This window comes from Anomaloglossus baeobatrachus, chromosome 4, assembly GCF_048569485.1.
Source record: "Anomaloglossus baeobatrachus isolate aAnoBae1 chromosome 4, aAnoBae1.hap1, whole genome shotgun sequence".
Classification (NCBI taxonomy): Eukaryota; Metazoa; Chordata; class Amphibia; order Anura; family Aromobatidae; genus Anomaloglossus; species Anomaloglossus baeobatrachus.
This window is the reverse complement of record NC_134356.1, coordinates 35,370,259-35,397,535: the sequence shown is the minus strand read 5'-3', so window position 1 is coordinate 35,397,535 and position 27,277 is coordinate 35,370,259. Positions and strand designations below refer to the sequence as shown.

Below are 27,277 nucleotides of genomic sequence, written 5' to 3'. Positions count from 1 at the left end.
CTTGTCTATACACAGCTAATATCACAGGATGCACAATCACAATAGCAAAGGTCAAAGCCCCTCCCTTCAGAATGACCTTTGCACACGCTCATTAGATGCTTCCATGCCAAAAGATTGCTGCTAATGTACATGTGCATTTCTTGAAAGAACAAGAAGTTAGGGTGTCAAAAAATCTCCAGTGGACAGTGTGAAAATTGCAAGTTTTTCTAAGTATTGATTATGATATGGAAAAAATATTGCCAAAATTATTATTATTATTAATAATAATAATATAATAATAATAAAGTTATTGTTATTATTATTAATAATATAATATTATTATTGATATTATTATATTATTATTAATAATAATAATAATAATAATAATTATAATACAAAAAAATAAATAATTTTCTGATGAAACATTCTATTTTAAGGGATTGCACAAGATCAGAAAAATATGGTTGATTTCTTTTAGTAACAGCACTTGTTGTCCGGACAGTTATGATGCAGATTTTGGGGGGGAAACAGCCAATGGTAGTGAATGATGTTCTGCCCAGTCCACAAGTTGGTTGTTTCCAGCTAGACTGGACAAAATTAAAGTTTCAAAATCTCCCAACTTTTGGTTTCCTTCACCCTAGGAAGAAAAGAAGAAACTAAAGGAAGATATAGAGAGGAGACGAGCAGAAGCTGCTGAAAAACGCCAGAAAGTGACAGATGATGGGTCATCAGAAGAGAAGAAACCATTCAAGTGTTTTACTCCAAAAGGTTCAGCTTTCAAGGTACAACCCTCGATGTCTTCCCTTCTGGATACTTATTTGTCAGTCGTCTTGTAATTCTTGTCCCGGACTAAAATTGAATATTTGATTTTAAGGGGCTGTCAACTTTGGGTCATTTCTTTGTAGAAGACTCTCTTGACAATAAGCTGTAAACAGGTGTTCTATCTCTCTACAGCGCCCCCGCAGGGGAAGTGAAGAATTACATTGTTTTATATTAGGTGATGTAGAATGGTATGTGGATGTATATTTTATGCATATATTATATATGTAAAAAAAAGCTCCATTTGCAAGTTTGTCTAAAATGTCGGGCATTGACTTATATTATAGTGGCACTAGAGAGATAGTTTTGCTAATTTGCATACTTTTTTTCCCATTATTTCACACACAGCAAGTCTCCTTAAAAGGAATCTGTCAGGTGATTTTGTAGTACAATACTATTGTTATATTTAAATTTGGCAATGTAGACCTTTTAGGATCAGTAAGTTTTATTGCTCTACCTTATCCTGTTATCTTGCTGTACATTCTGTAGAATTTCCTGTCTCCTGCACACTAGTCAAATAAATACAATTTAGATATCACTGCTCCCCCCCACCCACCTCTCAGTGCAGTCACTATCACTGCTTTCAGGATCAGTAAATTTTAATGCTCTACCTTATCCTGTTATATTGCTGTAAGCTCTGTAGAATTCAGTGTCTCCTCACAGCTAGTCAAGTGTATGTAAATACAATTTGCATATTCACTACTCCCCCCTCCCACCTTCCAATGCATTTACTATCACTGCTGAGAGGTGGGAAGGTGTATGGGTTGGGTGGCAGTGGACATGCAGTCCAGATTTACTACCACTGATACCAGCACTGAGGGATGCTAGGAGGATTAGTATATATACAGTTTGTATTTACATACACTCACTAGTTACTACAACACGCTGAATTCTATGGAGCTCACAACAAGATAACAGGATAAAGTAGAGCAATAAAACTTACTGATCCTGAAAGGTCTCTGTAAGCCCTATTTAAAAGATAACATTAGTATTGTACTAGAAAATCACCTGACAGATTCCCTTTAAGGAGATCAGGTCCCTCTTCCCCCAAAACTGTTTTTAGGGGGATAGAACACCTACGTAATATGTATTCCCCTGGTCCTATTTGTTTTTGATCATTTCCACTGAATATTTTTTTTCTTCTTTTTACAGAAGTACTTTGTGATTTTATACAGTGTATGTCATTGAAAATAAGAGTGTGTGGTGTGTGTGTGGGTAGGTTTAGGAACATGCTGCCACCTAGTGGTCAATTAGTGAAGAATTTATTTTCTATTTGTCATTGAACTGTAGTACATAAAGAATTGTAAAAATTAACAATTAAAGGAAAAATCTAAATTACAAAAAAGGTCTATGATAAAAACAAAATAATATTTGAAACATAAAGCATTGAGTGGCAGATATTTTATTTTGTTTTATAGCCTGTGATTTCACGTGGAATAGACTTTAGTGTTTTATGTAAATGAGGGCTGGTTAGGAAAAGTGTGAGGCAAATGCTGAAATGGTGAAAAATATAGGTTTTACATGTCAGGACATTTTTCTAATACGTCCAATTTGTGAACTCTGAGATGTCTATTTAGATTCCAGAATCGACACATTCTATTTATTTGTTATGCTGCACTAAAGTCTTCTCTACATGTAACAAAATATTATTATATTAATAATTGATCTATATTCTTTTTAATTTTTTCTTATTTTGCATGTGTGTGCAAACTTGTGGTTTGGGATTGTTGTGTTATAGAATGTACAAAATTAGTTTTGGCTTATAGAGGGGGGAAAAAAGGGCCTGAATGAAGCCCCCATTACGGTACCTTTTTTTTTTTTTTTTTTTTTTTTTTAAATAATGGCCAATGGATATTTTCTCCTAGATTTCCTTTTCAGTGCAATTGATGACAACATCACGCACTCTATTTGATAACGATGCACTTCTGCAGTTGCTACTATTGCTCTGGCTAGAGGGTATTTGGACCCCTTTCTCTCTTAATGCCCCATAGAAGCTGTGTGGAGGTCTATATGATATACATGGCTGTAGAAGTTAGTACGGTATATATAATGGCATTCACGTTTGGTATAAAATTATACATTTGTTTTTGTTTGTTTTTTGCAGATTGAGGAACGAGCAGAATTTTTGAATAGGTCGGCCCAAAAAAGGTGAGTTATGAAAGTTTTCCTGAGGCATAACTATAGGGCAGGTGGAGCATGTGTCCTTGATGCTCCATGACTCTATTGATATTTTTTTCTTTCTCATCTTCAAGATATATATTTTTTTATTTTTTTGTCAAGAGAGCTTGTTTTTTGTAGTACGAACTGTAGCATTTATCATTACCATTTTGGAGTCCATATGACTTTCTGATCTCTTTTTATTTGCGTTTTGTGGAGGCAAAGTAATAAAACAGCCATTCTGCTATTTCAATTCTTTTTACCCTGTCTTGGTGTCCATTGTCTGACATTCTGATATTTGATTAGTTTGGACATTTACACACTTGCTGATACCAAATATGTACATTTTTATTTTTTTTTAGATTTTGTTTACATTCCAGGAAAAGGGGGGGACATATGAACTTTATATATATATATATATATATATATATATATATATATATATATATATATATACACAGTATAAATATATATATATATATATATATATATATATATATATATATATATATGTATGTATGTATATATATATATATATATATATATATATATATATATATATATATATATATATATATATCCTTTATTTTTTTTTCACAATTTTTTTACATTGTTTTATTGATCCACCTGGGGGACTTGAACCTTTGATCACTTGTAGAATTTATTGCAATACAGTACTATTAAAGCATTTTGTAAAAAAAAAAATTTTGATTTTCTTTTTCTTTCTTTTGAATAACTACATGATTTTTGTGGCCTTTTTTATGACAGGGTTCTATTTACTATTACTATTTCCTATTTAGTGGTTTGGTTTTTTTTTGAATAGGTAAATGATTTTTGATTATTTTTGCATCTTTTTTTAATGGCAGATGAGGTTCTATTTAGTGATTTATTTATTTTTTCCGATTTTATTTATTATTATTATTATTTTTATTTTTTTTTAAATAGCTACATGATTTTTGTGTCCTTTTTATGACAGACAGGGGTCTGTTTACTATTATTTCCAATTTAGTGATTTTTTTTTAGAATATGTACATGATTTTTGATCATTTTTATGTCTTTTTATGGCAGAATAGCTACATGATTTCTGTGGGTTTTTGTTTTCTTTTTTTTATTATGACAGATGATGTTCTATTTACTATTTCCTATTAAGTGATTTATTTATTTTTTTTCAATTTTTTTTTTTTTTAAATAGCTACATGATTTTTGAGTCATTTTTATTTACTATTACTATTTCCCATTTAGTGTTTTGTTTTTAGAATAGGTACACGATTTTTGATTATTTTTGTGTCTTTTTTAATGGCAGATGGGATTCTAATTACTATTTCCTATTTAGTGATTTTTTTATTTTATTTTATTTTATTTTTTTTTAAATAGCTATATGATTTTTGTGTCTTTTATGACAAACCGAGTTCTATTTACTATTACTTTTTCCTATTTAGTGATTTATTTATTTTTTTAGATTTTAGAATCGGTACATGATTTTTGATGATTTTTGATGATTTTTGTATCTTTTTGATGGCAGATGGGGATCTATTTACTATTTCCTATTTAGTGATTTATTTGTATTTTTTTACATTTTTTATTTTTATTATTTTTAGAATAGCTACATGATTTTTGAGTCCTTTTTTATGAGACAGGGTTCTATTTACTATTACTATTTAGTGATTTAATTTTTTTTAGAATAGGTACATGATTTTTGATAATTTTTGTGTCCTTCTTTTATGACAGATGAAGTTCTATTTACTATTTCCTATTCAGCGTTTTTTTGTTTTTTAGAATAGCTATGTGATGTGTGTGTCCTTTTTTTATGACAGACAGGGTTCTATTTACCATTTCCTATTTAATGTTTTTTTGGTTTTTTTTTTTTAGAATAGCTATGTGATTTGTGTGTCCTTTTTATGACAGGTAGGGTTATTTACTATTACTTTCTCCTATTTAGTGTTTTTTTTATTAGAACAGGTACATGATTTTTGTGTCTTTTCTTTATGGCAGATGGGGTTCTAAATACTATTTTCTATTTAGTGTTTTTTTTTTTTTAGAATAGCTATATTATTTTTCTGTATTTTTTATGATAGATGGGGTTCTATTTACCATTACTATTTCCTATGTATTTAGATATTATTTTGGTACATCACAATTTTGCATTATTTTTTTGCACTATATATAATAAATTGCGGATGTAGTTAATACTGCAAAATACTACGGCGCTCACTTTCAAAATTCGGTCCCTGTATTTGCTATGAATTCATTGAAGTCATCACTAGAGGGAGCTCTCTGCATACCTATTTATTAATGAATGCAATGTATACACTGTATGCAATAAACTCAATAGCTCCCTCTAGTGGTGGCTGCAGGATCTCAGAATGTTCTCTTTAAATCCCTTCCCATTGCAGCCATTTTTGTTTTGTTTTTTTGTTTTCTGTATTTTCATTTTTATTTTCTTTTATAAAGTTCTGTATTTGTTTTAACCACTAGGTATCACCGTAATCGTTCTGTCCATCCTAAAAAATTGGCAAAAAGAGCCTCATAACTGAAACAGGCATGGCTCAGTAGCCCCTGACATCATCCAGACTCCAGTTTTTGGGGTGATTGCCCCTTATTGTCCTTTGCAGTTGATTTCTCTTCCACCTTTCCTGATTTTCAACAGATATGACTCAGTTCTCAGGCGTCCGCTCATTAGGACCTGACAAGTTGCAATAAATGAAGGCTTTGTTCTATGATTAAAGCCGGCCCGTGGAGTTCCCAGACGCCCAGGCAGACATCTTTGCTTTGTGATGACATCCACGACTTAAGTAGGAAATGGATGACGACTGTTGTGTTACGATTCCGGATATAGCGAGTCATAAAAATCCTAAAAGCTGACATTCCACACTTTCAACACCAGGGGGCGACATTCTTCCACACCTGGAGATCTAGTAGTGAAGTTATGGAGGATGTCACACCTCCGTAACCAGTGCGAACACACCATAAATATAATTTTATGTGTACAGGTGTCCTATAAAATAAACAGAATGGAAAGCGCAATAAATAAGCTTACAAAATTATATTTATATTACTTTATTTTTTTTAAAACCACAAACAAATCGGAAGAATGCTACATCTTAAATTCGCTGACTTTAGAAAAAAAAAAAAGATGTAGCCTTCTTCCGATTTGTTTGTGATTTTACTTAGTTTTTGTAAATCAGTCACTACTTACAGGTTGTACAAACAGAAAAGTAGACAGGAAAGCCCGGGTCTGGTGACAGGAGGACACGTATGGACACAGGGAGTACACAGAGGTGTAGTCAGGTCACAATCCAAGGGTCAGAACTCCAGGAGGGCACGTAATAGGTTCAGGGAGTAAACTGAGATGTGGTCAGGTAATGGTCCGAGATCTAAAGCCATGAGGTCATGACAGGAACAGGGAATGGGCAGAGAGGAGTCAAAACAACAGTCCGGGGTCAGAAAACAATAGATCAGAACACGAACAGGAACATAAGACAACAGCACAACTACAGAACCAGAATGTATGACTGGCAAGCTTCTGGGACAGCATGCTCAGTAAAGAAGCAGAGCAATTACCAGGAAGGTAAAACACCTGAATAATCAGCACCTCCTAGAACCAGCATGGAAGCCAGCCCTGTCAATCAACCAGCCAGCTCAATGCTCAGGAAAACACAGTAGAGCATCTCCTAATGTGCAAGATGCTCTGCACAGAGGAATCGTGACATTTTTCTTTTAATGTTGGAAAACGTTATCTTATTAATAGATGGAGAAAGTCATCAAGCTGCTGTTGATGGATCCCATATTACATGTCTGCACTTTCAGCATGATATCCTGCTGTTAATGGAGTTGTGGCTCCGGTACATACGGCTTCCGGTTGATATATAGGCTTGTGTCAAATGAATAAGTGGATTTTCACACATGATTTTAACATTTTGGCTATGGTGCAAAGGAAGAAAATGCACCGACATCTGCAAGATATATTTACATGCTGCTAAGACTGGTGAGAAAATTACAGCACGGCTGATCACCAGGAGGCCCAGCAGTGGGACAACCCTGATTAGAGGATCAGGAATGGACCTCCTATACCAAGAAAGCTGTTTGTTATCAGTAATCCCTTGGTGTTTAAATACTTCTTCCTTGCTATGGACTGGTGCTGGTGATATTTTCATTTCCTTCAAGCCCTGGTTGCAAGCAGGTGGCTTGTACTCCTCTGTGGTATTGTTGCTGGAAGCTCTGATGCATTTCTACCTGAGTCATCTAATGATAAGTTGTTCATGCTTTTCCGAACCCTGTGTGTCCTCCTTGTGTCTTCTATAGTGTTTAGTAGGGTTGACGAAGAGCTCATCCCATCCGTTCCATATTTAGGGCCCAGCACTAGAGATACCTAGGGTCAGGGATCCGGCTCGGTGCATAGGTGCGGAACCTATCTAGAGTGGTGAGGGACCCCAGGGACCACCAGTAGAATCAGTCAAGGGTCACCATCTTTCCTCTTCCTAGACACAGGGTTTCCCTTCCCCTTCTCCGTAAGCTTGGTACTTCCCCGTACCTAGCGTGACATTGCCACTGAACAACTTTATGTACCATCATGTCTACGCACAGACCTTTTGAATGAAGTGCATGATTTTGTTTTGCTTGGGCATCTGGGTTCTTCTGCCACTTGGAGATCTTTTTACAGTTCCCTTTGGTGGCAGAATGCTCGTAAGTATGTTGACGAGTAGATCCGTAAATGCAGAGCTTGTGCCAGGGCTAAAACCTCCCATTAGACCCCAGCGAGTTATCCATTGCCCAACGAGGATCCATCAGAGTTTTGGACCCACTTGTCCATGGACTTTGTCTCTGATTTGCCTAATTCTGGTGGTAATACTGTTGTGTGGGTGGTGGTGGTGGACCATTTCATGAAGATGGTTCATTTGGTTCCACGGCTAAGAGTTTAGCTACGTTGTTCATCACTCAGAGTTACATTACATGGTGTTCCCAAGAACATTATTTACGATAGAGGGGTAATTTTTTTGGCTAGTTTTTTGCTTATTTTTTTCTCCATATTGGGTAGTCTTCCTCATGTTATCTTCCCAAGACTAATAGGCAGACAGAGAGGATGAACCAAGAGGTAGAACAAATGTTTTGGTTCATCTAATCAGGAGGACTGGGTGGAATTTCTGCTCCTAGCTGAAATTAATCTACATAATCGTATCTCTACGGCTACCGGGACCTTGCCTTTTTGCTTGCTTTGGGGGTGTTCATTCGTTTTTTGGAAATTTTTCAAGTTTGCAGTCAGAGGTGGAGAAATTTTCCTCCCGTTTGACTTAAACTCTGGAGGGAGGTCGAAAAAAGGTCTTTTGGTAACTAGTGACCGGGCCGAGAAAAGTGTGTGAACCGCAGATGTAGGAGGGTCTTTAGGGTGGGAGACTTTGAGTGGTTGTCCTAAATATAATTATGTCTTAAAGTGGCATCTAAGAATTCTGTGACGGTTGAACTTCAACTTCTTGTGGCTTGGAAGATAAATAACACCTTCCATTCTTCTCTCCTTAAGAGGTTTGAGGGGACACCTTGGTCCTCGGTACATACAGTTAGGTCCAGAAATATTTGGACAGTGACACAAGTTTTGTTATTTTAGCTGTTTACAAAAACATGTTCAGAAATACAATTATATATATAATATGGGCTGAAAGTGCACACTCCCAGCTGCAATATGAGAGTTTTCACATCCAAATCGGAGAAAGGGTTTAGGAATCATAGCTCTGTAATGCATAGCCTCCTCTTTTTTAAGGGACCAAAAGTAATTGGACAAGGGACTCTAAGGGCTGCAATTAACTCTGAAGGCGTCTCCCTCGTTAACCTGTAATCAATGAAGTAGTTAAAAGGTCTGGGGTTGATTACAGGTGTGTGGTTTTGCATTTGGAAGCTGTTGCTGTGACCAGACAACATGCGGTCCAAGGAACTCTCAATTGAGGTGAAGCAGAACATCCTGAGGCTGAAAAAAAAGAAAAAATCCATCAGAGAGATAGCAGACATGCTTGGAGTAGTAAAATCAACAGTCGGGTACATTCTGAGAAAAAAGGAATTGACTGGTGAGCTTGGGAACTCAAAAAGGCCTGGGCGTCCACGGATGACAACAGTGGTGGATGATCGCCGCATACTTTCTTTGGTGAAGAAGAACCCGTTCACAACATCAACTGAAGTCCAGAACACTCTCAGTGAAGTAGGTGTATCTGTCTCTAAGTCAACAGTAAAGAGAAGACTCCATGAAAGTAAATACAAAGGGTTCACATCTAGATGCAAACCATTCATCAATTCCAAAAATAGACAGGCTAGAGTTAAATTTGCTGAAAAACACCTCATGAAGCCAGCTCAGTTCTGGAAAAGTATTCTATGGACAGATGAGACAAAGATCAACCTGTACCAGAATGATGGGAAGAAAAAAGTTTGGAGAAGAAAGGGAACGGCACATGATCCAAGGCACACCACATCCTCTGTAAAACATGGTGGAGGCAACGTGATGGCATGGGCATGCATGGCTTTCAATGGCACTGGGTCACTTGTGTTTATTGATGACATAACAGCAGACAAGAGTAGCCGGATGAATTCTGAAGTGTACCGGGATATACTTTCAGCCCAGATTCAGCCAAATGCCGCAAAGTTGATCAGACAGTGGTTCATAGTACAGATGGACAATGACCCCAAGCATACAGCCAAAGCTACCCAGGAGTTCATGAGTGCAAAAAAGTGGAACATTCTGCAATGGCCAAGTCAATCACCAGATCTTAACCCAATTGAGCATGCATTTCACTTGCTCAAATCCAGACTTAAGACGGAAAGACCCACAAACAAGCAAGACCTGAAGGCTGCGGCTGTAAAGGCCTGGCAAAGCATTAAGAAGGAGGAAACCCAGCGTTTGGTGATGTCCATGGGTTCCAGACTTAAGGCAGTGATTGCCTCCAAAGGATTCGCAACAAAATATTGAAAATAAAAATATTTTGTTTGAGTTTGGTTTATTTGTCCAATTACTTTTGACCTCCTAAAATGTGGAGTGTTTGTAAAGAAATGTGACAATTCCTACAATTTCTATCAGATATTTTTGTTCAAACCTTCAAATTAAACGTTATAATCTGCACTTGAATTCTGTTGTAGAGATTTCATTTCAAATCCAATGTGGTGGCATGCAGAGCCCAACTCGCGAAAATTGTGTCACTGTCCAAATATTTCTGGACCTAACTGTAATTGAGGTGGATCGGTAGTATGAGGTGGTACCAGTTCTGGGTTCCAGGTGTGTCAGACGATGGTCGCAGAATCTCGTCAAGTGGAAGGGTTATGGTGTGGAAGATCTCCTGAGTTAATGAGGAGGATCTTCATGTGGATTGCCTAGTGAGAGAGTCACCAGCGATGTCAGAGGATGGGAGTCTGTTAGAGTCCTGTGGCTTCTCATTAAAAGGGGAGTACTATCATGGGACTCGATCTGGTGACTTTGTGCTCCCTGCTGAGTCACAGCCGCCTGGTCATTCCCTGTCCAAATGACGATGGTATTTTACCTTTGCTTCTATCTTTTTGGTTTGTGGTTATCAGGTGTTCTCACTTGCTCATTTTCTCTGTCCTATTACATCACGGGTGGGGCTATTTATACTTTTCTGATACTAGCCTTCTCTGCTGGCTATACTTATATGCGGCATAGGCCAGTGTTTTCTCATTTGCCTTCCCTACACCTGTCTTTTGTTTTCTATTAGGTTGTTAGGAGACTACCCTTTCTTGCATATATTATTTCGCTTTTGTCCACTTTTGCACGTTTCATATTTTCTCACCTTGAGTCCCTGTCTATCTCGGCACGTTTGCCCTATCTTGGTTTGTAGTATGCAGCTACCACCCCTGGTTCTTTAGGAGGTATGTGAAACAACTTGATGGCCTCTTAGGCAGACAGATCCAACTTTCTATTTGTGCGTATAGGGATTTTCTAATCTGTGCAGAAACCATTAGGCTATGTGCCCACGCTGCGGATTTACCGCGGATTTTGCCGCGGATTTGCCGAAAATCTGCAGCAGCAGCACTTCCAAGCCATTTCAATGGCATTTTGGAAATGCTGTGCCCATGCTGCGGATTTTTCCGCTGCGGATTTGCCGCGGATTTTGATCCGGAAAAATCTGCAGCATGTCAATTGTTTGGTGCAGATTTGGTGCGGATTTTTGGCTTTGAATGGGGAAAAAAAAAAAAAAATCCGCATCAAAATCCGCGGCAAATCCGCGGTAAATCCGCGGCAAATCCGCGGTAAATCCGCGGCAAATCCGCGGGTGCGGATTTGCCGCGAAAGTCGCGGCTTTTCAGGCAGAAAAATCCGCAGGTACATTCTACCGTGGACACATAGCCTTATGGTGTTGTGCAGCTAGCGATACTAATCTGTACAGATACCAATAGGGTGTGGGTGCAGCTGCAATTTGATGAGCTTTATTCCCCCGTTGTTGGAATACATATGTACATAGCATACATTCCAGTTAGTGAGAGTCTTATTCTCAACCCGTGGTTGTAATTATTTTTGCTCTTAAAGGGATTATCTTGTCAATATGACCAATCTTTAGCTTAGCTACTTCTGGCGCTCTTATCAACTCATGTTCTCTTTTCTTCTCTGAGTTACAACCTAAGGGTACCTTCACACTTAGCGATGCAGCAGCGATCCGACCAGCGATCTGACCTGGTCAGGATCGCTGCTGCATCGCTACATGGTCGCTGGTGAGCTGTCAAACAGGCAGATCTCACCAGCGACCAGTGAACAGCCCCCAGCCAGCAGCGACGTGCAAGCGACGCTGCGCTTGCACGGAGCCGCCGTCTGGAAGCTGCGGAGACTGGTAACTAAGGTAAACATCGGGTATGGTTACCCGATGTTTACATTAGTTACCAGTGTGAGCAGGGAGCAGGGAGCCGCGCACACTGAGCGCTGGCTCCTTGCTCTCCTAGCTACAGTACACATCGGGTTAATTAACCCGATGTGTAATGCAGCTACATGTGCAGAGAGCAGGGAGCCGCGCACACTGCTTAGCGCTGGCTCCTTGCTCTCCTAGCTGCTGTACACATCGTGTTAATTAACCCGATGTGTACAGCAGCTACATGTGCAGAGAGCCGGAGCCGGCAGCACAGGCAGCGTGAGAGCTGCAGAGGCTGGTAACTAAGGTAAATATCGGGTAACCACCTTGGTTACCCGATGTTTATCTTGGATACAGCTTACCTCAGCTGTCAGACGCCGGCTCCTGCTCCCTGCTTGCTTCATTTGTCACTCTCTTGCTGTCACACACAGCGATCTGTGTGTCACAGCAGGAGAGCGGCTTTGAAGAAAACGAACCAGGGCTGTGTGTAACGAGCAGCGATCTCGCAGCAGGGGCCAGATCGCTGCTCAGTGTCACACACAGCGAGATCGCTAATGAGGTCACTGCTGCGTCACAAAAAGCGTGACTCAGCAGCGATCTCGGCAGCGAGCTCGCTGTGTGTGAAGCACCCCTAAGGGTCGTACTGCAAGGTGTCCTGTCCCAAGACCCATCTCCAATTGGTCACTATGTACTATAGTCAGTTCTCTTTTTTTTCTTACTTAGGACCACAGTATCTAATATCTTGCTCTCCTTTCACTTCCCTTGACATGCGGCTCTGTTCACCAGTCAGACCTTAGGTCTGTCAATACTGCATGATGAGCCCTGTCTGACCTCCAAACAGGAAACTGTCTCTGTTCCTTCATTTCAACCCCTCCCACTCTGGGCTAGTCCGAAACATTAACACTAACTTTCCCTACTGTCAAGAAAAATACCATCCAACGCAAATAACGCATGTCACAATTCACATTATATAGGCCCCGTCACACGCAACGACGTATCTAACGATATATCGCCGGAGTCACGGATTCTGTGACGCACATCCGACCTCGTTAGCAACGTCGTTGCATGTGACACCAACGAGCGACCGTTAACGATGGAAAATACTCACCAAATCATCAATCGTTGACACGTCGTTCATTTTCAAAAAATCGTTGATTGTTGAGGACGCAGGTTGTTCGTCGTTCCTGAGGCAGCACAGATCGCTATGTGTGACACCTCGGGAACGACGAACTACAGCTTACCTGCGGCCGCCGCCAATGCGGAAGGAAGGAGGTGGGCGGGATGTTACGGTCGCTCATCTCCGCCCCTCCGCTTCTATTAGGCGGCTGCTTAGTGACGCCGCTGTGACGCCGAACGAACCGCCCCCTTAGAAAGGAGGCGGTTTGCCGGCCACAGTGACGTCGCTAGGCTGGTAAGTCCATGTGACGGCTCCAAACGATATTGTGTGCCACGGGCAGTGATTTGCCCGTGACACCCAACCGACGGGGGCGGGTGCGTTCACCAGCGATATCGCTGCGTGTAAAGCCCCCTTTACTCTTAAGTTTAATGACCCTGTGGTACCGCAGCAGTTATAATACATGTAATAACTTGTTTCTTTCAGCGTTAAATCTGCACAACCATCAGTGGTGTCCAAGATCGACAGCCGACTGGAGCAATACACCAGTGCGATTGGGGTGAGTGTTGGGAAAAATTACTGGCCACAGATTTACCAGTTTCCCAAGATTTATCTTTTGATCTAAGCTCCCTGCCTCCACTGAGATGGAAAATTAAACGTCTGTTTCTGGATCAATAGAAGCTAGATCATTTTAAAAATAATTTATTCACTAAACAACCCCTTTAAATTTTTTGGGGAACTCACCAAGTATATTCTGTTTTTGATTTTTTTTTTTCAGAACAACAAAGGCCCTAAAGCTGCCAAACAAGCCCCAGCCGACCTTCCTCTGGCCACCGAGGGTGTGCGGAATATAAAGAGCATGTGGGAAAAAGGAAATGTCTTCTCATCCCCCAGTGGAATAGTGTCACCGAATAAGGTAACTATGGCAAATATATACTTTATGCTTATGGCCTTAACCCCTTCACCCCCGGCCGATTTTCCATTTTTGTTTTTTTTGCTCCCCTTCTTCCGGGAGTCATAATTTTTTCTTTTTCTGACAATCTTGCCATATTCAGCTTGTTTTTTTGCAGGACGAGTTGTACTTTTAAGTGAAACCATGAGTTTGAGCATATAGCGTATTAGAGAACGGCAAAAAAAATTCCAAGTGCGGAAAAATTGCAAAAAAAAAGTGCGATTGCACCATTGTTTTTGGCAGCCTTTTATTCATTGTGTTCACTATATGATAAAACTGATGTGTCGATGCGATGCCTCAGGTCGATTCGAGTTCGTAGATACCAAACATGTATAGGTTTACTTTTCTCTAAGGGGTTAAAAAAAATTCAGACGTTTGTTCAAAAAAAGTGGCGCACTTTTTGCTCTATTTTAGCATTCTCATTTTTTGGGATCCTGGGCTCAGTGATGGCTTATTTTTGACGTCTTAAGCTGACGTTTTAAAATGGTACAAATTGTGCGCCGATGCTACGTTTTGATCGCTTGTTACTGCATATTGTGCAAAATTTGCGACAACCAAAAAACGTAATTTTGGCTTTTGGAAAAAAAAAAATCTGCTACACTGTTTACAAATCACATTAATTCATTTTATATTTTGATGGATCAGGCATTTTTGAACGCTACGATACCAAATAGGTGTATATTTTTTTAACCCTTTACTTTTCATTGGGTTAAAAATTTTTTTTTTTTAAACCTATATTTGTTTTTTTATTTGACTAGTCCCCCTAGAGGGCTATAAGGATCGGCAGTGTGATTGCTCATTAATTTCTCCTGATCAGAAAAGCATCGCTCTGAACAGCAGAAATGCTGCATTTTTGTTACAGCCGGTGCTCTGCTAGCTGTAACATGAATTATGTCATGATAGCGACAGGAGAAAACCATCGGTTCCCCGTGATCATGTCATGGGGCCTCTGATGGCAGCGGGGAAAGGCACGTTCCCTGCTGCAGCGCTTTAAATCTCACTGTCACATTTTGACAGTGCAATTTAAGCGGTTAATAGGCACAGGTGGATCGCGGATCCACCAGCGCCTGATAGCCACACGTCAGCTGTTCAAATCAGCTGACACGTGCAGGGATCACTGCTGACGCCTGATAGCCGCACATGTCAGCTGTTCAAATCAGCTGACATGTGCATGGATCACTGCCAACTCACTGCAGCAGCTGGAGGTGATCTCCCGTTCATAATTTAGGACGTACCGTTACGTCCTCGGTCAAGAAGGGGTTAAGGCAACTGTCAAGCAACTGACTAGGTGGAGGTAACTGAACTACGTCCTAGAGGGTGAGCTGGCCCACAGACAATGTACTCTGGGGTCCACAATCAAACACACTATTTACATTGTACAAACTCAACTTGCCTATCAGTGAAGGACTGTCAACACACATCAGTGACTGACACAGAAAACCACTGATCGTCCGGACCTCATGGTTATTGGGAAACCTATCATGAGGGAACCCATCAACCAGTCGAATGAATGGTCAACCATGAAATAAATGGACAGATCTAATCCACCACAATGGGAATCACTTGCTGATATTAATGCTTTGCGGCCCCTCCTGTGTGATGGCCATATACTCTTATAGGGCATATGGACCTCATCTGTGGTTGTTTCCTCTGGCTGCTCGCTTGCTCATTTTCATCAGCTCTTCCAAGTATCCTCCCTGGGTGTGATCCTAATATAACTATGTCTGACTCCTTGGCTGTGACATGATCTCATAGTTTTTCCAAAATAACATAAAATATCCCAGTCATTGGATCTTATATGATTTCCATAATTTGGAAACTTGTGTCTTCTCCTTGTTCTTAAAGGTGTTAGCCACCATTAAAGGACTCAATGCTCTTCATGTTCTGCTCTTTTTATGCCCATAGTCCCTTTTTTAACATTTCTTTTTATACTAAGATGTTGTTTGGTGCTCTGTTTCTTCAGGAAACGGCCGGATTAAAGGTGGGCGTCTCAAGCCGTATTAACGAATGGCTTACGAAAACTCCAGAGAACAACAAATCGCCTTCTACGAAACCTTCAGTAAGTGCTAAAGCTCAATGTGACCTACAGCCATCTACTCTACTATGTTTCCAGGTGTGAATGTGTAGTAGGTGAATATTGATGGTTAAGACGGTAATTATGGTAGCTTCCATAGCAACCAAGTTGTTTATATCGGCATTGAGGTCTTTTTACTTTTTGCTTTTTCAGTAATACAGTATTTTGATAACTTTCTATATCTATGTTATATTCACCTTTTAGCCATTTTTTGATCTCCTGTCTTTTTCTCGCTCTCAATCAGCTGATTTTCTTTCCTTACTCGTCTATTCATCTGCCTCAACTCGAAGAGATCTCGTCTCTGATGCCTTATTCTTCCTTCTTCTTCTTTCCTTATTGGATCTTTTCACTAAGATGATCAGGTAATAATGTGTATAAATGAAGAATAGTTGGTTAATTATAATGGGAAGGAAGGGCCAAAGTCCATATGTTGAAGGCTTCAGGTCCTGAGGCTCAGGAGTCGGACCATCCATGGAGAAAGAGTAGACTGAACTATTGATTTTCTGAATAAACACCGATGGCTGTCCTTCATGATGAGTTTGACATAAGCTTCTTCTTCTTCTTACTTCAGAATAGTTCATTAATTACAATGGGAAAGAAGGGCCAAAGTCCATATGTTGAAGGCTTCAGGACCATCCATGGAGAAAGAGTAGACTGAACTATTGATTCTTCAAAGCAATACTAATGGTTTTCTTTCATGAGTTTGGCATCAGCTTCTTCTTCTCTCTTCCATACTCATATGGAGGTACCAGTTGATTTAGCTAGTCATGATTGACCTACGGTAGCCATAAATATTGTACTCTGACCCATGTAGAACGGAGCTACTAGACGAAATTGATATTATTGCAAAAAATCATTGTCAACTCTACTAGAACATCTATGAGGCTCCCGTAATAAGAGAAGACCTCCCAAAGTTCCAGAAGAGTCAGCAAATTTCTCATGCCCCACCAAGCCAATCTGAAGCCTCCAAGAAACCAGGGATTCTGAAATATTTCACCATGCACAGACTAGGGCTGAGAGAGGCAAGGAATGATTAAGTACAATGGGATGGAAGCGATGAAATCCATATGTTGAAGGTTTCAGGACCATCCATGGAGAAAGAGTAGAATGAACTATTAATTCTCTGAATTAATACCAATGATCGTCCTTCATGATGAGTTTGGCATAAGCTTCTTCTCACTTCCATAGAAATATGAAGGTACCAGTCGATTTAGCTAGTCATGATTGCCCTACGGTAGCCATAAATATTGTATTCTGACCCATGTAGAACGGAGCTACTAAACGAAATTGATATTATTGCAAAAAATCATTGTCAACTCTACTAGAACATCTATGAGGCTCCCGTAATAAGAGAAGACCTCCCAAAGTTCCAGAAGAGTCAGCAAATTTCTCATGCCCCACCAAGCCAATCTGAAGTCTCTAAGAAACCAGGAATTCTGAAATATTTCACCATTCACAGACAGACTAGGGCTGGGAGAGGCAAAGAATGATTAATTACAATGGGATGGAAGGGCTGAAATCCATATGTTGAAGGCTTCAGGACCATCCATGGAGAAAGAGTAGAATGAACTATTGATTCTCTGAATTAATACCAATGGTCGTCCTTCATGATGAGTTTGGCATAAGCTTCTTCTCACTTCCATAGAAATATGAAGGTACCAGTCGATTTAGCTAGTCATGATTGCCCTACGGTAGCCATAAATATTGTATTCTGACCCATGTAGAACGGAGCTACTAAACGAAATTGATATTATTGCAAAAAATCATTGTCAACTCTACTAGAACATCTATGAGGCTCCCGTAATAAGAGAAGACCTCCCAAAGTTCCAGAAGAGTCAGCAAATTTCTCATGCCCCACCAAGCCAATCTGAAGTCTCTAAGAAACCAGGAATTCTGAAATATTTCACCATTCACAGACAGACTAGGGCTGGGAGAGGCAAAGAATGATTAATTACAATGGGATGGAAGGGCTGAAATCCATATGTTGAAGGCTTCAGGACCATCCATGGAGAAAGAGTAGACTGAATTATTGATTCTTTGAAGCAATAGTGATGGTTTGTCTTCATGATGAAATTGGCATCAGCTACTTCTTCTCACTTACATAAACATATGGAGGTACCAGTCGAATTAGCTAGTCATGATTGGCCTTAGGTAGCCATAAATATTGGTCACTGTAATCTGACACATGTAGAAAAGCTACTAGACGAAATTGATTAGTGTGGGATATTATTGCAACAAATCATTGCCAACTCTCCCAGAACATCTAGGAGGGTCCCGATGAAATATTCTGAAATATTTCACCTTGGACGGACTAGGGCTGGGAGAGGCAAGGAATGATTAATTACAATGGGATGGAAGGGCCAAAATCCATATAGTGAACGCTTCAGGATTCAACCATCCATGGAGAAAGAGTAGACTCAACTATTGATTCTCTGAATTAATACCAATGGTCATCCTTCATGAGGAGTTTGACATAGACTTCTTCTACGTGGGTGTCCACCTGCAAAAAACGTATGTGCCCAAAAATGGTGCAAGACAGAGCACACGTTAACTGAGTTTGCTCCATTATAGCCAATGCTCATGCATCCGAAACACATTTTGCGGGGAGGGGCAGGGGCGGTTCGGACGAATGCTCCCACAGGATCACTGAACGTAAGTAAAAACGCAATGTGAAAGCAGCCTAAGATCTGTAATAACCTTTTATTTTTTCCACTTTCAGGATTTAAGACCTGGAGATGTATCTGGCAAACGTAATATCTGGGAAAAGCAACAAACGGAGAAACCTGGGTCACCAACTAAGGTAAGAGCAGAACATGATCCCACTGTCATAAAAGATTACCCTTTTTTTTTTTATCCACAAATCACTTACCGTATTTTTCGTTTTATAAGACACATCGGATTATAAAACGCACCCTAAATATAGAGAAAAAAAAGGTAAAAAAAAAAATATGGGATCTGTTTTATAATCCGGTGGTGTCTTACCGGGAAGAAGGGGTGGCAGTGGTGTTGGTGCAGGGGTTATAGGAGGCAGGGGCGCTGCTGGAGTACGACGATGCTGCGGGCGGTGCAGAAGGGGGCCCAGATACTCACAACGGCGCTGTCCTGGGGCTGTGGGCACTGCTGTGTGCTGGCACTGCAGGCGGCGGCGCTGTCTTGGGGCAGCAGGCGCTGCTCTGTCCTGGGGCTGCGGGCGCTGCTCTGTTCTGGGGATGGGGGCGCTGCTCTGTCCTGGGGCTGCGGGCGCTGCTCTGTCCTGGGGCTGTGGGCACTGCTGTGTGCTGGCACTGTAGGCGGCGCTGTCTTGGGGCAGCAGGCGCTGCTCTGTTCTGGGGCTGCGGGCGCTGCTCTGTTCTGGGGCTGGGGGCGCTGCTCTGTTCTGGGGCTGGGGGCACTGCTCTGTCCTGGGGCTGTGGGCGCTGCTCTGTTCTGGGGCTGCGGGCGCTGCTCTGTTCTGGGGCTGCGGGCGCTGCTCTGTCCTGGGGCTGCGGGCGCTGCTCTGTCCTGGGGCTGCGGGCGCTGCTCTGTCCTGGGGCTGCGGGCGCTGCCCTGTCCTGGGGCTGCGGGCGCTGCCCTGTCCTGGGGCTGCGGGCGCTGCCCTGTCCTGGGGCTGCGGGCGCTGCTCTGTCCTCGGGCTGCGGGTGCTGCTCTGTCCTGGGACCATGGGCGCTGCTCTGTCCTGGGACCATGGGCACTGCTTTGTGCTGGGACAGCCGACGCTGCTCTGTGCTGGTGCTCTGTGTGGACGGTGAGGCATGAGCCATTCTGAAGATGTCGGCAGTGCGGGCTTCAAAGAAATGGCAGTCGGAGTCGGCGCATGCGCAGATTGAGCTATCAGCTCAATGACAAACCGAGATCTCATCTGCGTTCGAGCCACCTCCGGGCGCCATTTTCCTTAAGTCCCCTGCTGGGACATCAATGGGTCGGATGTGGCGTGTGCGGAGATGAGAGGTTGAGCCGAGAGCGCGTCTGCTCACATGCCGACTCTGGGCACCATTATTTGAAGCCCTTACCACCGACATCTTTAGAATGGCCCGTGCCTTACTGCCCACCGCATGTAGCCTCACCAGCTGCTGCACATAGCCTCACCGCCTGCCGCACAGAGCCTCACCGCACAGAGCCGACCACCACACATAGCCGCTCGCCGCACAGAGCAGCGTCCACAGCCCCAGCACAGAGTAGCGTCCACAGCACAGCATTGCCCCTGCCTCCTGTGACCCCTCTTGACCACCTCCCTGTAAGCTATATTCGGATTTTAAGACGCACCCCTCATTTTTCTCTCAAATTTTTGAGCGAAAAAGTGCATCTTTTATAATCCGAAAAATATGGTATTTATGTAAAATTAAACATAGGCCTCTTTCCTCAAAATTGTCTACAAGTAAAAGTCTATGTTGCCCTTAGCAACCAATCAGAGCCCAGCTTTCATTTTGTAAACAGTGCAGGCAAAATGAAAGCTGAGCTGTGATTGGTTGCTAGGGACAACAAAAACAGGATCTGTTTTGTTAAACAATTTTGATAGATCTCCCCAATGTTATGCTGCAAAATAGACGTTTGTGACCCTAAACTCTTGCCATATCACCACTGTGATGAAGTTTTAGCTGCCTAATTTTTAGAATGTGCCCCCGTTGTGTAATAACTATGAATTTGCAAGTTCTCCTAATTCACTTGTATGGGGGGGAAAAGCTGGCGGTCACATTGATGGGCACTACATAATATATGGCGATGTGCCACATCAAGTGCGCCACAGCCACTTTAAACTACTTCTGGACCACCCATAGATGATAAACGTTCTGATGGTTTCCATTATACTCTAAAATGTCACTGCATAGTAAAGCAACAACACGCGATTGTGCAACTGTGGAAGCGGGGATTTGGCTGTCAGACACAGCCAGACTCTCATAGAGAAGGCAGAGAGGGTTTGTTACTGTTTCTGACTTCACGCTAAGTACGGAGAAGTACCAAGCGAGTGGCAAAAGGGAAGGGAAGGGGGCCCCTGCCTCTAGGGAAGGGGGAGATGGTGACCCCTGACCAAACCTACCACTTCTGGTCCCTGGGGACCCTCAACACCCTAGATAGATTCCACACCTATGCGCCGAGCCGGATACCTGACCCTAGGTATCCCTTGTGCTGGACCCTAAATAGGGAATGTGTGGGATGAGGTCTTCATCAACCTCACTAAACACTAAAGGAAGACACATGGGGGGAAAAAGCATGAACTACTTATCCACAGATGACTCAGGCAGGAGTTCAGCAACGATACTGCAGATGAGTACAAGCCACCTGCTTGCAACCAGAGCTAGAATGAACTGAATATCACCAGCACCAGTCCAGGAAAGATGGGAGTATTTAAGCACTAAGAGAATACTGATGATCAGCAGCTGGGAGGAAGGAGAGCTCCTGCAGGGTCCAAAAGGGGAAGAGATAAAAATCCAGCAGGAAAAATACCTATTTCCATGAATACTGACAGCAGGAAAAATAGAAAGTCAAACACTGTGACTTTCTATTGCCAGAAACCACATGACTGTGTTACCCGTGACACACACGTTAGAGACAACACTGTCTATACATTATAGGAAGTGCTGATGGTGCTTCCTCCTCCAGCCCCAGAGATCATGCGATCACCGGGTGCAGGGAGACAGCAGAAGCTGCTTAGTCCCAGAAGACCCAGAAAATTCTCCTATGCAGGCAGGAATTTCTCCTGTAATTGGGAATAATATTCCAGCCCCAGTTACAGGGGAAATAAAAAAAAATTAAAAATGTTGAAATGGCGTGAAAAGGTTTTTTATGACCTTTTGGAGGGCAGAATTTGTGAAATAAATGAAAATAAAATAAATAAATAAAACGCAGGAAAAAATAAATTAAAACAAAAAAAAGCAGCTAACAGCGGTGCACATAAAAAAAACCCATCTGATATCATTTATTAATTGTTACAGAAAAGGGAACACATTTTAAAGTGGATTTTAGCTGTTCTTTATGGTGAGAAAAAAAATTAAAAAAAATGAGATTTGTGTAAAGCTGACACGTATTTCCTTTATTTTCCCAATTCGATATCAGGAAAAAAAAAAAATAGCATAAAAATTACGCCCTCAAGTATCATGAAAAAAGATGCAAACATTTCCAGCTATTAAAACCACATGAAAAAAATATGTGCCCAAGGGGAAAATGTCGCAGTTTTTAACTGAATGCTTAAACGTTCTGTGATTCGGACCCCAACCAGTCTGATATTGATGACCTATGGATGAATAATATTTCTAATATTTCTTCACAGATGACAACTGGAGGGAAAAAGTCTGACTCTAATGGTAAGTAACATTTCTCATCTTTTTTTGTTCTTGTTGCAACAGCTCTCCATAGAATCTTATAAGTATCAACTGTCCTCTCCTATCTCAGTAATGTCTGTGTCGGCCTCTAGCTCCTCCCTCTCCATAGAATCTTATAAGCACCAACTGCCATCTCCTATCTCAGTAATGTCTGTGTCGGCCTCTAGCTCCTCCCCCTCCATAGAACTTTATAAGCACCAGCTGCCATCTCCTATCTCAGTAATGTCTGTGTCATCCTCTAGCTCCTCCCCTCTCCATAGACTCTTATAAGCACCAACTGTCATCTCCTATCTCAGTAATGTCTGTGTCGGCCTCTAGCTCCTCCCCTCTCCATAGAATCTTATAAGCATCAACTGTCATCTCCTATCTCAGTAATGTCAGTGTCGGCCTCTAGCTCCTCCCCTCCCCATAGAATATTATAAGCATTATATTATAAGCCTCCTTCTCTTGTAAAATAACTGATATCACCTTTATATATACTAGATAACACAGGATCCACCATTCACAATAGAAGATGTCACAGCTCACCTCCTCCTCCTCCTCCTATACAATGACTCATAACACAGGAACCACCATTCATAATAGGTGATGTCACAGCTCACCTCCTCTGCCTCCTCCTGTATAACTGATCACCTCTATATACAGTAGACAACACAGGATCCACTAGTCACAATGATATCACAGCTCACCCCCTCCTCCTCTACAATGACTGATAACACCCCTATATACAGTAGATATCAGGATCCACCATTCACAATACATGATATCACAGCTTACCTCCTCCCCCTCCCTTCGCAATGCCCCTTGCCCAGATGAAAGCATACTCTTATAAACCTTCTAGATTAATAGTGTCTGAATAAAGTCTAAACATTAGGCCTGGTGGCCAGTGTGAAAATTGCAACATTTATTTATTTATTTATTATATTTTTTTTATAGATTTAAAAAATAATCCATCCAAGATAAAAAAAATTGATTGAAACAATATTTTTTGTATCTATTGATTACATATTTTTTAAGATGAAAAATTAATTTAAAAAGTTTTTAATTATAATTAATTATTATAATATATATTATATTAATTAATTAATTAATTAATTCTAATGATTCTCCCACATCATCATTTTCCTCAATGTCTCCTTTCTCCCCAGCAGGATTAAGATTCGAAAAGGAGCCATAAAACACTTTCCGCACCACCGCCGGACCAACTCGGATATATAAAGTGCTAAAATATAAAAAAAAAAAAATTAAAAAAAAATCATTTTTCTATTTATGTTTACGAAAAAAAAAAAAAAATTGTGTTTCTCATTTACGCTGAATCAAACCATGTATATTAGCACTGTATTTAATAGCCCACCTCTCCGGACGGCAGACCCCTCCAGAAGTACAGCACTGCCTTTGCACAAGATCTTCAGGAATCTCCGCTGTGAAACAAATCAATATCTACTGATTACAATTATATGTAGTGACAGCAAAAAGGGGCAAGTTCATCATGAGATTATGCACCAGCAGAATCGCGCTGCACTTTAGAGTATTACACGGTTTACTATTTTGTTCTTGTGTCCATTTAAAAAAAAAATTTTTTTTTTTTTTTTTTTAGAATTTTTTTTTATTTTTGCAAAAAAATGAAAAATCAACCTCTTTATTCTGTTACAGGTATTGCCAAAAATGTTGGCTTGTAGTAGCCATCAGTGGTACTTTTATGGTTGACCTAATAGTGTTATTATAGTTCGACTTTTTCTTATTTTTTTTTTTTTGTTTTTTTGTTTTTTTTTATATACACCGTATATACACCGGTAGCTTTTAATCTGACAACACTATTAAATGCAGAATGCTTTTATATGTGCTAGAATATATCTATAATTTTTTATTTTTTTTTTTATTTTTTTTTTTACATACTAGCCAATATCACAGCTTGTCTTAAATCACTTCTTTTTTTTACTTTTTAAGACTTTTTTTTTTATTTCCATAAATTGTAGGGAAATAAGTTACAAATATAAACCCAACAACATCATTGGAAAGAGAAAAAATAAATGAAAAACAAATATAAAATATATACAGTGGGTGCGGAAAATATTCAGACCCCTTTAAATGATTCACTTTTTGTTTCATTGCAGCCATTTGATAATTTCAAAAGAGTTCATTTTTTTTCTTTTTTTTTCTCATTAATGTGCACTCTGCACCTCATCCCCCGTCTTCTCAGTAATGTAGAAATTTTTGTAAATTTATCAACAAGAAAAACTGAAATATCACATGGTCATAAGTATTCACACCCTTTGCCCTTTGCTCAGTATTGAGTAGAAGCACCCTCCTTTTGAGCTAGTAAAGCCATGAGTTTTCTTGGGAATGATGAAACAAGTTTTTCACCCCTGGATTTGGGGATACTCGGCCATTCTTCCTTGCAGATCCTCTCCAGTTCCCTCAGGTTGGATGGTAAACGTTGGTGGACGCCATTTTCAGGTCTCTTCAGAGATGCTCAATTGGGTTTAGGTCAGGGCTCTGGCTGGGCCGGTCAAGAATGGTCACAGAGTTGTTCTGAAGCCATTTTTTTGTTATTTTAGCTGTGTGCCTAGGGTCATTGTCTTATTGGAAGGTGAAGTCTGAGGTCCAGAGTACTCTGGAAGAGGTTTTCTTCCAGGATATCTCTGTACTTGGCCACATTCATCTTTCCTTCAATTGCAAGCAGTCGTCCTGTCCCTGCCCCCATAGCATGATGCTGCCACCACCATGTTTCACTGTGGGGATTGTATTGGGCAGGTGATGAGCAGTGCCTGGTTTTCTCCACACATATCGCTTAGAATTTTCACCAATAAGTTCTATCTTCATCTCATCAGAAAAGAGAATCGTATTTCTCATAGTCTGGGATCCTTCATATGTTTTTTTTTTTACAAACTCTACGTGGGCTTTGATATGTCTTACACTGAGGAGAGGCTTCTGTCGGGTCACTCTGCCATAAAGGCCCGACTGGTGGAGGCTGCAGTGATAGTTGACTTTGTGGAGCTTTCTCCCATCTCCCTACTGCATCTCTGGAGCTCAGCCACAGTGATCTTGGGGTTCTTCTTCACCTCTCTCACCAAGGCTCTTCTCCCACGATTTCTCAGTTTGGCTGGACAGCCAGGTCTAGGAAGAGAGTTCTGGTGGCCCCAAACTTCTTCCATTTAAGGATTATGGAGGCCACTGTGCTCTTAGGAACCTTGAGTAACGCAAAACTTTTTTTGTAACCTTGGCCAGATCTGTGCCTTGCCACAATTCTGTCTCTGAGCTCCTTGGGCAGTTCCTTTGACCTCATGATCCTCATTTGGTGTGACATGCACTGTGAGCTGTGAGGTCTTATATAGACAGGTGTGTGCCTTTCCAAATCATGTCCTATCAGTTTAATTAAACACATCTGGACTCCAATGAAGGAGAAGAACCATCTCAAGGAGGATCACAAGGAAATGGACAGCATGGGACTTAAATATGAGTGTCTGAGCAAAGGGGCTGAATACTTATGACCATGTGATATTTCAGTTTTTCTTGTTTAATAAATTTGCAAAAATTTCTACATTTCTGTTTTTGTTTTTTTTTTGTTTTTTTACAAGATTGATGAACACTCGGCACCCAATGAGAAGAAAATGAACTTTTCTGAATTTACCAAATGGCTGCAATGATACAAAGAGTGAAAAATTTAAAGGGGTCTGAATACTTTCCGTTACCCACTGTATATAGATATATTGAAAGAAAAACGAATAGAAACCCAACAACATCTTGGAAAGAAAAAAAAAAAGAAAAAACCCCAAAATATATATATTATATATGTATATATATAATATATATATATATATATATATATATATATATATATATATATATATATATTATATATAATATATATAAATAAATAATACATATACATATATACATATATATATATATATATGTATATACACATATATATGTGTGCATATACACAAATATACACACACACACATATATATATATATATATATATATATATATATATATATAGATACACATGTATGTATACATACATATATACATATACATATATATATACATATATTAAAAAAAAATCATAGGTACAATATTAAAAAGTACAGATTAGTTCAGATTTGGTGGAGGAATAAAAATGTGTAATTAATTTATAAAAAAGAATGATGAAAAAATATATTTTTAGAAATTGGCATGAATTTGGGAATCCTGCCGTTGGGATCACAACACTCATTAATTATATATATATTATTTTTTTTTCTCTTATTAATCCGTCTCAACGTTTTCGACAGGCAGGTTTCATTTTAATTGTATATAGTCACCCTTTATGTCATCGTTACAAGGAATGGATTTTGAGAATTATTAGACCGTATGGGTTATATATGCCAAATGTAATTTTTTTTTTTTTTACTGGCGGCAGTAATTTGTCCACATTTTAGCATCCTCCTTTGGATTCTGGTGTAGTATAGTGGCGGGAATATGAATGCCATGGCTAAATCTGGCCTTCAGTAATATCACCATACATCGACCTTAACAAAAAAATAAAATTGCTTGTAAACCACTGCTTTGCCTAAATATTGTATGCTTTTAATAAAATCAGACAAATGCACTCAGTTATCTTTGTCCCTACCAAAAATTGGCTTATAATTTTCTTCAGAGCTATCAAATTTCAACATTTCAGCTGCTTAAGATATTTTTTTTCTTTTTCAACAATGTATTATGAAACTGCAACCACAATAAAATGATAAATGTACTAAAATTGTCAGCGCCTGTCTGTTTAAAGAAATTTTTTTTTTTTACTTGTAATACCACATTTGGGGATGTGCCAACTCTGGAGTGGCTGCGGGCTGCTATTTTTAAACTGGGGAGGGCCAAATAACCATGGGCCTCCCCAGCCTGAGAATACCAGCTCCCAGCTGTCTGCTTTATCTTGACTGGGTATCAAAATATGAGGAACCCCAAAGACACATGGGGTCCCTCATATTTTGATACAGAGCCAATAAAATGCACAGCTGGGGGTTGCAGCTTCCAGCTTCTGCTTTATCTATG

General features: G+C 40.2%; 1 protein-coding gene across 5 annotated transcripts in view; it reads left to right on the top strand.

Annotated features, from left to right (window-relative positions):
• Positions 1 to 26,789, top strand: part of CALD1 (caldesmon 1) — a 251,862-nt gene extending 225,073 nt beyond the window's left edge. For 4 of the 5 annotated variants that reach the window (XM_075344239.1, XM_075344242.1, XM_075344240.1 and 1 more), the window contains 8 exons: positions 621 to 761; positions 2,903 to 2,946; positions 13,384 to 13,456; positions 13,676 to 13,813; positions 15,813 to 15,908; positions 18,643 to 18,723; positions 22,189 to 22,222; positions 23,389 to 26,789. In XM_075344239.1, coding sequence (XP_075200354.1) covers positions 621 to 761; positions 2,903 to 2,946; positions 13,384 to 13,456; positions 13,676 to 13,813; positions 15,813 to 15,908; positions 18,643 to 18,723; positions 22,189 to 22,222; positions 23,389 to 23,417 — 636 coding nt within the window. In that variant the 3' untranslated portion in view covers positions 23,418 to 26,789. The remainder of the gene's footprint in view (positions 1 to 620; positions 762 to 2,902; positions 2,947 to 13,383; positions 13,457 to 13,675; positions 13,814 to 15,812; positions 15,909 to 18,642; positions 18,724 to 22,188; positions 22,223 to 23,388) is intronic. The other variant, XM_075344243.1, reaches the window with a different exon arrangement.
• The last annotated feature ends 488 nt before the right edge of the window (positions 26,790 to 27,277 follow it).